The 12,460-nt window shown below is 49.0% G+C and overlaps 1 protein-coding gene across 5 annotated transcripts in view; it reads right to left on the bottom strand.

The window, feature by feature from the left end:
* The window catches only part of RASAL2 (RAS protein activator like 2), a 142,727-nt gene that overhangs the window by 111,296 nt on the left and 18,971 nt on the right, over nucleotides 1–12,460 (bottom strand). For 2 of the 5 annotated variants that reach the window (XM_035333749.1, XM_035333747.1), the window contains exon 1: nucleotides 11,011–11,696. The exons of 1 other annotated variant lie outside the window; for it this stretch is intronic. In XM_035333749.1, coding sequence (XP_035189640.1) covers nucleotides 11,011–11,605 — 595 coding nt within the window. In that variant the 5' untranslated portion in view covers nucleotides 11,606–11,696. Of the gene's footprint in view, nucleotides 1–11,010; nucleotides 11,699–12,460 lie in introns of those variants that run through there. 2 more of the 5 variants (XM_035333746.1, XM_035333748.1) reach the window with 2 other exon arrangements.

Raw genomic sequence — 12,460 nt, forward strand, 5'->3', positions numbered from 1 at the left:
CCCATTTTCACTCTGTAGTGCTGATTTCTCCGATGCTTAGCGCTAATGCCGCCAGTCCCCGAAGCCCCAACAAGCACCCGTTCCCAAATGATTCCGTGCCGGCAAATGGACAGCACGAAGCCGCCCAGCAGATCCCCAGTCCCCTTCTATCAGGGGAAAATCACAGGTGCTCATCTCCAAAATCCTCAAAGGAGACCGAGTGAGCCCAGTAAAGGGAACAAGCAAGTCAAGAGCAAATTCCTTTCCTTCAGCAGTAGGAAACAGAACTGTACAGGTCACAGCCTTGCAGAAGCAGTCCTGATAACGTCTCATTAGCAATCCTGCTGCGCTACTGCATTTTGTAACAGTAAATCCGACCAGACCAGGAGGGCAGAGGGAATCTTCACATCAACGTGATCATTTTCATCCAGCTTGGAAAGGGTTGTTGTGCATCACCGCTTCTTGGGACTCCCCCCATCTCCAGAGGGAATTGCCAACACAAGAGGTTTCTGAGCCGCTCCTGAAACCCACGTCACTGCTTTTGGGAACGATTTACAGGGGCAGCGCGGATTTATTGCATGTATTAATTTTTAAGTCACCATACTAAGAATTGTTTGCTGCCAGAAGATGGGTGGGGAAGGTAAGGAAAGTTCACGTACCCAAGAGACTCAACTCGAACCAACTCGGACAATATGTTTGAGAAGCATTTCCTTCCAGCTACTGTAGATAGCTGTCCTTAACGTGCCTTTACTGAAGCAGCCAATTTTCCACCTCTGAGCACAATGAGATTTCAAAGCACACACGAAACCAGAGTATAAACAGACACAAACATCCACTTAGCGATACAACAAAAGAAAATACGGGGCAAAAACTTGAGCTTCTCTATTTTCTGCCCGTTATATAAAATATCTTGGCATTTTAAACACCCCCCACTCCATGCTGCCCCTTTTTTTTTTTTTTTTAATTATTAAATGACCGCATTATCCCCAAACACCTCGCTCAGCTCGTCTTTGCACCGTGCTCGGGACCAAAACCCGTGTCCGGGGATCCCCGGGGGGATGAGTGTGCCTGGTGCTACGGATGGGACGAGTAGCAGGAGGGAGCAGTGACCCGGGCAGACCCAGGCTATGCCAGCAGAACGAAGCAAGAGCCTTCAAAACGCGCCTGAGGATCCCGTCACGATCAGCAGAAGTGACCGACAGACGAGAGGCAGCCCTGGAGAGCGAGGGATTCGGGCAGAGCTGCCTTTTTCGGGAGTTTCAGGCCGCTGAAGGCAGACCGTGCTGCCTCCACGCCGCTGGAGCCGGATGGTACCCTACCCCCAGCCCCTGACGGATGTCCAACTTATTTTTGTAAATCTCTGGTGATAAAAACCATGCATGGCATCTTGCTCATTTCCTCCTTACTACTTAGTTTGCCAAAAACTTGCAGCTCTGCTTTCCCTGCCACATCTACAGACCAGTACTGTTTGTTCTGCTCTCGGTGAGTAATGATGATAACGCACACCCCTCTTCTTTGCAAAATCCTCCTTAAGAACAGTATAAGAACCAAAAATGATATTTTCTTACCCAGTTTCACTAGGCCTGAAGCAATTAGACAAACGATGAACAGGAAAAAAGAAAAATCTCTTTTTTCCCTTCCTGAGCTCTCATGTGATTAAAGGTCCATTAAAATGCAAACAGGCTTGGATTTTATTTTATCCATCAGCGGCCACGCTCCACTGTCCCTGGGCTACAAATGTCTCCTTGGGAATCCTCTGTGCTTAAGAAGAGTCAAGTTCTAGGTTTAGGAGCAATCAATCTCGCAAACCTTGCTGAGTATATATCTGTGTCCATATATATTTTATAAAGACCTACATTTTTTATGTCGATTCCCACCGATCATTGAAAAGTACGCTCAGCTTCGTGTTTGCTCATCTTTGAATAAACAAAGCGAGGGCTGCTGGGCATCCACAGACAAATGAGACATTACAGATGTAGACAAAACCTATCATCACCCTGAAAGCATTTCTCTTTTAAATTACATATCCATGCAGGAGTTATTTGGAGCGCAGATTGCTATGTGTGTAATTCAGCCAGGGCCTGCTGGGGGCCGGCTCTACTCTGTCACATTTTTTTCCTCCAAGTACTTGACAGCTCAGAAACGCGTGACTCGGTCAGGGCAAGTCCTTTCTATGTAGGGACAATAAAACTTTTTTCTTCCTCCTACATTTTGTAGCATGCATTTCTCAGGACAGGGCTCACTGAATCCACGTGTCTGTTCCCACGTAGCTCTCCTACCTGGGGTCCTGCTGTTAAAATAAATCCACCTGCGCCCAAACAAGCGCGTGATTCCCCATCGAGCACGTTCAAATCAGATACCGCCAGCGCACGCTGCACATGAGTATCCCCTCCTCATCTGCAGACTTTGTCCCCTACTGCCTCAGCAGAAAAAAAACACCCATTTTGGAGACAGCCGGGCCGGCGTTAGAAGGGAGAGCACAGAGCCAGGGAGGTCGGGGGGCTGAGGCCCAGTTCACAGCCTCGCACGTGTGCACAGCCAATTTGTTTTGGTCACAGCCCAAACGCCAATTTCTCAATTAGTGCATCGCAGCCATTCACTTCTTTTGTTAAAGTAACTCAAACCTCCTGCTGTACGCAAATAATTCCCCTCTGACAAACCCAATGGCATCTTACGACCACATGTACAGGCCTTCACTTTTGTCTGTAGGCACGCAGCGTTCACAGAAAGCTCCGAAGAAACCCTACAGCGAAGAAGAAAAAATAAATATGTATTTCCTGGAAAGATTTTCTTCCCTTCTGCAGTTATTGGAGCCTATCTAAGCAGGAGCTAGCGACCTCTCACCATAACCTGGCGGTGCGGCAGCCTGCACAGAGCTCCCTGCTGCTGGATAAACCAGCTGAGAACCACCGTGTTAGCACAGCTCAACAGTGGCTGCAGCCACCACGTCTCCCTGGGAAGGGGAGAAAAATGAGCAACGAGCTCTGTGTTGGATAGGGGGGACCCCAGTCTGGAGGCAGCACAGGGCCGGGATGCAGCGATGCCCACCCGGCCCCGCTCACACTCGCCGGCACCTTCTGGGCACCACGGAGTCGTAGGGAGGCACCCACCTGGTGCTGGACACGTACAGGACTCGGCTCCACAGCACCAAAAGATAATTCTGCATAATGCTTTACTGGGGCTCGCTGGTTTGCTCGGGCCTTACAAGTCATACACAGCGCCTTCCCACTTGGTTCTCTGAAGCACCGGGGCGAATAGCCCAGCCAGTTCCTTTCGATGAGGTTTTAATAGCGCAAGATAAATGAACCTGTTAATGCCTACCACTGCAGAGCCTCCAGGGCCTCACCTTCCGCCCTAACCCGCACCAGAGGAGCGCTCAGCACTTCCCACGTGCCGCACGCCTTCTGCGAGCCCTCTGGGTTAATTAAAAGCCTTTAGTGACCCAGGTCAGCTCCGACACGGAGAAACGGGAAACAGGAGTCATCCCTGCACATGACAGTGAGGCACGGGCGTCGTGGTCAGCAGCCGTGAAAGCCAGGAGACGGACAGCTCGGTTCCTTCACAGCAGACTCAGGGCGGCTATTCATTTCTTTCCTATTCCTTTCCAAAACTTCACCCTGTTTTGATTAAATGAAGTCTCGGTGTTGTTCAAGAAGGTGCACAGGAAGCTGCATAAAGGCAAGGACTGTCATTTCAAGACTCCGGTGGTCGAAACCGTACTTGTGTTTGTATCAGGAGGCAGCCGGGCTGACAGGAAGCCTGTGGCCACAGCAGTGCAGCCAGAAGCCAGCCCTCACCAGACAGCCCCAAACACTCGCAGCAGTGTCACGACAGAGCCATTCCTCACGTACCGGTGCAGCCAGGGCCGGCAGGAACCATGAGGTAGATGGAGATGAAGAGCAAGTATCAGAAGCTTGGCAGATTTTTCAGTGGTAATTCATCAAAACCCCATGCTAAAGCATCTGTGTCAGTCAGCAACTGGCCGAGGAGAATCACTCCAGAAGTGACTGCATTAAAAAGGGGGTTTTGCTTTTCCTGGGGGAACGCACTGAGCTCCTAGGTGCAGCTGGAAGAGAACTGCAACCTGCAGCCACCGAGCTGGGAGAGACGCAGTGAGCAGCCGGCCCTCAGCAGCACTGTCACCAACACCTGCCATGGTCGCGGAAAATTGTACCCAGGAGTATTTTGAGAATGGGGTGTAGGAAAGCACTTCTGTTCCTATAAGGCACGCAGAAGAAGTTAGACGTAAAATGAACAAGCAGGTCTGCTTACAGCCTGCCGCTGGACTTGGCAGAGTAGCTCCTTGCGTTTCACCTAGATTTGGCCATGACGAGGGGAGAGGGATCTGAGAGCTCTGCAAATAAACAATCTCAGGAGTAAGAACTCAGATCTCACTGAGGGGAGGAGCCATAAAACCACAACACAGCTGATCCCCGAGGTCTCAGACCTACAGACAGCACTGACAGCAAAGCATGGCGATAGCTGACAAACGCTGCTCTGGAGCTGGAAAAACACTCTTGCTCGCTCCCTGCTCTCACACACCACTGGCAGGAACTTCACCCCTTTCTGCACCACTTTCCCCACGAGCAGCTTTGGGAGGGATGCTCCTACACCAGACACACACACTAATATGACCAGCATGCCCCCACAGGGAACAGAGGCAGAGAATGCCTGCTCTCCGAAACCTAAGCCTCTTCAAAATCTCTTCCAGTCATTTTCTTCACCTCCTCTGTACAGAACGTTTTCTGACTCCATTCAAACGAGCAGCCCTGTAACTAGTACAGCATCCTCCTGCCCACAGAGGACCAGATGTCTGGCTTCAGCTTCCCTCATAGTAAGAGCAAAACCACGCAGGGGACAGTTGGTTTCAATGCTAACATGTCAAGAGGTTCATGCATTAGCTTGTTATTTATGTAAACAGCTTCCTTTAAAACAAGTGATGTTTTACAGGATTATGAAGTATTTATTTCAGAAGAGCCTAGAGAGCCTTTTGAATAACTACCCCAAAGTATCAGCACAGCAAGCATAAGGCTAAATAAAACAAGTTAATTAGTTGAAGCAAGTGATCAAGTAATGCTATAAATAAGAGCACATAGATAATCTTGTGCACGTTTGTTTACTTCTAACATGCCATTGCTTCGAGTCCTAAATCAAGTACTGTTAGCATTACAGATGTACACCATTCGTTATTTGGAAAAATGAAACAAAGACCTAAAACAAATACTTTCCTCTGGGTTTGTTATTCTAAGAAAAAAGGGTCAATGTGCCTAGGAAGTGCTGGTTGTGTAAGCACGCCGGCAATTCTCAGCTTGCACCAAGCTCCATTACGGGCAGCGCCGGGGAAACGCAAAGCAGGGAGCTCTGCCTGAAGACAGTTTCACTGTGGCAGAACTTGCCCTCTGGCCACAGGCTCTAAATGCCTCCAAGAGTTAAGGTTCCCATTTCTGGGGTGGCAAAACCTCCGAGTATTCCAGGAGAGCTGAGCCGCTGTGCGAAGTTCCCCTTTCTGCACACTTCGACAGCTGTGTTTTACATCCATCTTTAAGACAAATGCCGTGCTTTGAGAAAAGTCTAACACCGTTTCATTCTGCTGTCTTCCGCACACCTCCCACGCCTGGGCTCGCTGCTCCGTGGGGCAAAGGGTGAGGACAGGCTGCCGGGGCTGTCCCCAGACCACGAGCTGCTCCTGCCCCGTGGGCTCTCGTGCCAGAGCTCCTCTTTCCGGGGACTCGGCAGGCAAGACATGAAACTTGGCCAAAGACTCCGAGTCCAACTGCTTGCCAGACATAGCTCCTCCTCTGCAAAGCAAAGGCTGTTCTTCCTCCTCCGGCTGCTTCCTCTCGGCCCTGTCTGGCCTGTTATCAAAGGAAAAGCTTCTCCCACCGCAAGCCGAAACCTCTAGTTTGCTGAGAGCCCTTTCTCCTAATCCCCATACTTCCACTCCTTAGCTGCTTCTGTGAAAGCTGCATCATTTCAAACCCTGTCTCCCTGCCAAGAACATCCAGGGGACATCTCTAGGACACACTTATCCTCGCGGTAATTCCCATGCACTAATTTCTTGTGACCAATGTAACCCCAGGTAACAGTGCTGCAAGCACAGGTTATCAGCATGCTCGGCACAAGGAGCAAAAACGCAGGCACAGACCACGAGAGCAGCAAAAAGCAGCCTGGAATGCAAGGCTCTGCCCTTCCCTCGTCACGATTTCATGAGTCAGGGAAGTCCTCACAAATAAAAATGTCCTCATTCATCCCGGTGGATGTTAATTTTTGGCTTCAGACAAAACGGTCTGGGATTAAGAAGGAGGGAAATCAACAATCAGAGCTGCAATGAGCACAACTACCTGCTCAGAGACACCCTTTGTTAAGCATAATTAGCACCGGATGACTGTAATTTTATTAGCCTCAGATATTGCCGCTAATTGTTTTCTGTTGTGATCATAAACATTCATCTGCATAGCATTAGCCCATTACCCACAGTAAACGACACGGCGCTCGTGATGAACAAGGCACATGGGTCAAGATCCAAAGGAAATACTTGGGGGGGGGAGAAGAAGGATCCACATCCGAAGCTGTGAAATGCCAGGAACGCTCCCCGGTGCGTCCCACCCCTCTGCACCTTTCAGTACACCACGTACCACAACATTCAGCCCCACGAAGACGCACTACAGCTCGAGAAACAGAGCGATACTTGACTGCAGACTGCCGCTCCCATAGCTGCAACTCTCCGGAAAAGCTTCGGTCATTTTGATGTAGCCTAGGTGAAAACAGCCGTCCTGAAGCTCTTCTGGCAATTACACCGAGCCTGCACCTTCCAACCAAACGCAGGAACAAAGCAGAGCACAGATAAAGCGGCATTTACACAGCACGTCAGTGTGTGAGTTACGGGGTGAGCTCAATCGTGTAGAAGTTCGCTAATAAAAACCCCACCAAAAATAAACTGCTCGACAGAAAAAGCGATCCGGGGGTGCGGGGGAACATGAGTCAGGAGCACTTCTAAAATGAGAAAGCACTTTTGAGAAGATGAAAAGTTGAAAAGCTGCCTCAGTGAGTAATGCTGAATTCCCATTTCAGACGGAAGAAATAGCTTTGTGTTGGGGGAATCACTGAAGAAACCAAAATGCCTTGGCTTTAACTTGAGTTGTAAGTGTGCAAATACAGATTCTCTCTGTAGAAGTTTATATGGGAAGGTACAAAACTTAGAATTTAACGAATGTAGACTGTATGAAAACGAGCACCACATCTGAGTAGCTTGAGGGAACTGTAAAAAAAAAAAAAAAAAAGCAGAACAATTCCAGAAAAGCAAGGATCGAAACTACACGCTCTCAGCCTAGGTACTAAAAACCTCTAAAATGACTTGGAGCATAAAATTAAAATACTGAAGAAGCAGATCTCTACCCCAGTGAAGAAAGTAAAGGAAATAATCCTGTGGGAAGTGTCACTATAAAAATCTGTGGAAGACAAATGGATGTCAACTGCGAGAAACCAGTGTTTACCTTCCCCCTCCCCCAAGAGATACCCACTGAAGATACAGGTAATTGATTCTCCTGAAGAGTTATTTTGTCATCAATCTCCAATTAAACTTGCATTGCCCTGAGATCTAGATAAGAAGGAGCAGTGAAATACATGTTATCTGGGAAGTCTCTCACAAATCTACTCTTAACGGAGTTGAAGGGTCACTGGCACTACTCAGAAATAAAAACAAAAGAAAACAGCGCAGCAGCTCACCCACAACCCTTGGATCCAAGGCTTTGAGTTGTCTGCATAGCTCCTGCCTTATCTCGTTCCTAAAGAAATCTCGGTGTGTTCACAACCATTAAGCTTATCAGAGTGCTACTTCTCTTTCCTCGAGCTGGTACATCTGCTCGAAATTAAAGTGCTCTTTAATGATGGTATAAATAATAACTTCATACCGAGCCCAAGTCCTTCTCACTTGGGGCTTTGCACATGCCAATTTAAAGGCTTGTACAAAACGCCTGGGTGTGAGAGCGGACAGAAGCCAGGGCACGTGCACCAAAAGCTGCTCCCAAGCAGCACAGAGGGGAGAAGCTGCAGCGTCCCGGGGGAGCGAGCACACGCGGCAGGAGACAGCTCTCCGCAGGTTCGGCATCCCTGCTCGCCCAAGAGGATGCCTGCTTTGATCCAGGAAGGATTTCTGCAGCCAAGGAGCGATGAAGCAGCGTCTGAACATGCTTCCTAGACTGTGAGACCAACTGGAAAATATTTATCCAGATTTTTTTATTATTATTATTTTTTTATATCCCACTTCCCTCTGCAAGCTGCCAAAAGCAACAACCAAACCTCTTTTGGGAAGTCACCGTTTCTTGAAGAAGGGAACTGCTCTGCGCCCCTGCTTTCCAAAGGTCAGCAGCAAACTCCACGGGCTGCTCCCCAAACCCACGCCGTGGTCCCACCGCCGCGACCCCAGCGCAGAGGTAAGGCCGAGCACACCAGGGCAGGCACGCTCCAGGAGGAAGACTTTTTCTTCTCTCTAAGCTGATAATCTGCAACTATTTCAGAGGAAGTGGAAATGGTTTTAATGAACAGAGTGAGTAAGGAAAGGGCTCGGCTGCTTGGACAGAAGGCAGACAACATGCCTCCAGGTTCTCAGTTAAGCTCCAAAGCATGCCTCTCGGGCTGTGTATTTAACACCCCAGGCAAGGTGCTCCTTGGTTCTGGGTCACAGCAACAAGAAGTTCTGTCCAACCAGATGTTTCCCAGGAGACTTTCACTGCAGTCCTTCCAAGTCAAAGTGTCTGCATGCTTTGGAGAAACCCCGTGGCTCACACTGCCTCTGGGCAAGTTGGAAGTCTGGGCAGACCATGGGGTTTGATGGCCCGAGGATTCCCAAATCCTGCCTCTCGGACAGGAAAACAACCCATTTCCTTGGATTTATTCCTGAACAGGAGACACGACGGACAAGTTACATTGCTCTCTCTTTTTGTCGTCCAGCTCCCGGTGGTGCCGCCAGCTCTAGGGCCCGCTGGGGCAGGGGTGACCCAGCAGGGCCAACTGCTCTAGCAAGAGCTGCTCCTCCTTAGGGAACGATACGTCCCGAGGCCAGCAACTAGCAGTCCTGTGCCTATAAATCCCATAAGGCAACACATCTTTGGGGGTAAATGAGTTCTCTTAGAGCCTGGCTGTTGTCTGCTGGAGGAGCAGAAGGCATGCTTTCAAGAAGCAGTGCCTGGCTGGTTCAGGAGATGTTGTAGCTGATCGCACAACCTCGTTCCCCCAGGCACCTTCCCAGCTATGACTTCCTCCCTCGAGAGAGTTTGGCTTTTACCTTGAGTCCCATTGTTTTCTCTCAGTTCCTGAACTGCGAGGCTCTTTGTGAAACCAGCTTTGGCTGGCTCAGGCAGAGGTTTCGGGGTCCAAGAGCCAGAAGGCTCCGTACTTGTCCCGTATCCGACGTGTAGCATGTAGCTTCTCACAACTAATCCTTTTCCACTGTTCACTTTCCACGCTACTAGAAGCAGAGACCCCAAACACCTAGCTGACTGACAACTTGTGTGAATCATTAGAGAACCATTTGGTATCAAAGTGCGCCGGGACCAAGAAAAAAGCAACCATGACATGCTCTGCCCTTCAAGGACTGCACAATTTTAATGCAAAATGCTTATGTCCTATAGAATACCTTCCCCATATAGCTTGCTGATGTATACTGGGGGGCGGGAAGGGCCCAACAAACCATCCCAGGCAGCTCGCAATGACTCTGCCTCCCAGGAGCTCTCAACAACAGTGGAAGCCTGCAGTGGAAAACCTTGTTTCTAATATCAAACCAACCCCTTAACAAAGCTGTCTTCAAGAACAGCAATGAAGCAATCCTCTGTCTTCACTTTTTCCATGTATGCCATGAGATTTAACAAGCATCATCAAGCCAAATTCCAACCGAGCAAGGTCGTGGAGGAATGCAAATCACGGACTGTACGTGGGTGGTTTGAACAAACCCTGGGATGCTGGGGGAGATGGTCCTTCTTAGTTATTCCTCTTCCTTGGCCACTTGTTCTTGTTTTAAAGCAGTCCGACTGCTCCCAGCACCCAACATAAGCCTGTAAGACGCAACCCACTGTGGCTGAGACCCAGTACCCACGTGGGCAGTGTTTCCTAGTAATAACAGCAAGATGAATTTATTTATTTTTTAATATGGATGACTTGTCCAGCAGTTTTAACTAGATCCAGATGTTATCAGGTTTTAGTATGATAATCTGCAGGACTCTGGAAAGCACGGAGGTTCTGGGGAGAAGGGAGGTTTATTTTTGTTTTTATTCTAAATTTAACCTTTGCGTTTTTTTTTCCCCAGTGCCTCTGCAGTCACTCAGTTCAGACTGGGTAGCCCATGAAAAAGTTACACGAAAGACCCAAGAGAACAGGAGGCAAATTCCTTCTCGCCCCCCCCCTCCCCCACTTCATGAGCATTGTTAACAGCAGGGCAGATTTAAACGGAACCTCGGCCTGGCATCCTGCTGACCTCAATCCCAGCTGGCTAAACCTTCCTAGCGCTGCCGTCCTTGGCATCTAACATAGAGCAGACATCAATTTAGCTGATTGATTACAAAACTCTGAATCTGGTGTGAGGAAGTAGATCCGTTCCACTGCCTTGAGCACTGCTTAAAAGACAGCTTTATTTCTCTTTCGCTCTCCCCCTAGCACTCCATTTACAGTAGCAGGCTTGATATATCCATCAGTGCACCACAGCCCCTCCGAGGCTGCTGCGCTCGCAGGACTGCGCACGCCACACACGCAGTTCATTTTGGAGAGCAATGCTTCTGCTTCCTCCAAGACATCTGTTTTAAAGGGACCTTCAGGTTTTCAAGCACATGCCAAAACATCACACCACTTCCCTAATCAGGAAAGGCCTTTTTTTTTTTCCCTAGTCATTTTTTTTAAATTAAGGTAGAACAGCAGAAAGTTCCAAATCTCATGTTAATAAACACCAAGTTCAAAACCAGTTTAAACAACCGTGGTGTATCCCGAAGAATAACTACACACACCTGCAACTCACGGAGAACAAAACAAAACAGAGCCCGTTACCTGTGATCGGATCAATCTGATTATCATCTGCCTTCCACTCGCCCAGTGACTCACTGACAGGCTCCCCTCTTCGATTTATTATCCTTGAAAAGCCACTTGAGAGAGTAGAGAAGATGCCACGGACGAAATAGCCCTGCTGCTCGCAGTCCACTGAGCGCACGGCTTGCAGAAAGGGCTTTGTGCTCCTGGCCGCAGAGTGCGGCATGGGTTCGGACAGAGAGCGGTTGAAGGGAACCCGCAGCGACCTGGTCCTTGCCTGGAAAAGCATCTCCGCTGGATCTTTGTGGAGTTCCTCAGTGCTGGTAGCATCCACGCTTGCAGAACTTTTGACAAGGCTCGGGTCGTTACCTTCCCCTCTAAGGCTGCAGGAGCGCGCTCTTTTGCTAATCTTCCAGGGGAGCCGCGGATGTGTCTGCCACCTGTACGCTCCGAGTCCTTTCTCTGGGTCCGCAGTCGTTTGCTTATTCATCTTCTTGCTTTTCATTTGGTGGTACCAGTGATATTCCTTCAGGGTAGCCGTGCCAGCATCTTGTTCCGACAAGGATCTTCTAAAGGTCCTGGGAGAGAGACTATAGTACTTTTTAAAGGCACTCATTTTCCTGCCCTTGAATTTCAGCTTTGAATGCCCAGATCATCCTCTTCACCGCTGAGAAGGACGGCGGAGGCTCTCGCCATGGAGCATCAACCCCAGCACCAGGCACTTCTACATGGCAGCAAGAGGGACAAGCCCTCACCTACAGCAAGCCGCCCTCCGAGGCCACGCGCAGCCTTGCCGAGCCTGCTGCCGCTTCCTGCATTGTCGCACTTCTGCACCAAGCTCTCAGGAAATGACTAAAAGAGCCCAGCCATGAAAAGCCACAGTGGTGTTCTGCACCAATCACACTTCACTTTTCCTCAGTCGACATCAAAGATTTGGTTAAAAAAAAAAAAAAAAAAAAAGGCCATGAAAGTCCTTCACTCAAAGTCACACCGAAGTCTCAGAAAAGCGGTAAAATTGCAATAGTCAAACAAATAATGCACACGTCCTTCAGTTAAGTAGTAACGTACGCCAAATAGAGCAGCATACAACATAAAGACAACTCCTAGGGTCGATATTTACCACGGGTACGTTGGATCACTTAGGAACACCCCAGAGTTTCCTTTTGGAGAGAAGTAAAATACCCAGACTGCTCAGAACCAGGTGCTGCAAGCTTCACGGAGCAAGGCAAAGGGGGGAGAAGAAATGCTGCAACTTAATATAGTGAGAGTGTAAATACACCAAAGGGAAAGAAGTAAAGGGGAGGAGAAAAAGGGCTAGGGTGGGTGGGACTTCATCAACCACACACCGAAGCAGAGATTGGGAAAGCTTTGAGGCATGATCTGCTGGCAAACAGAACTTGACAGTGGGCATATTTGTCGTCTTCTTTTCTTTCTTTCTTTAAACAAGAGAATAGGGTTTTGTTTTGATAAA

The sequence above is a fragment of the Oxyura jamaicensis genome, chromosome 8 (genome assembly GCF_011077185.1).
Source record: "Oxyura jamaicensis isolate SHBP4307 breed ruddy duck chromosome 8, BPBGC_Ojam_1.0, whole genome shotgun sequence".
Lineage (NCBI taxonomy): Eukaryota > Metazoa > Chordata > Aves > Anseriformes > Anatidae > Oxyura > Oxyura jamaicensis.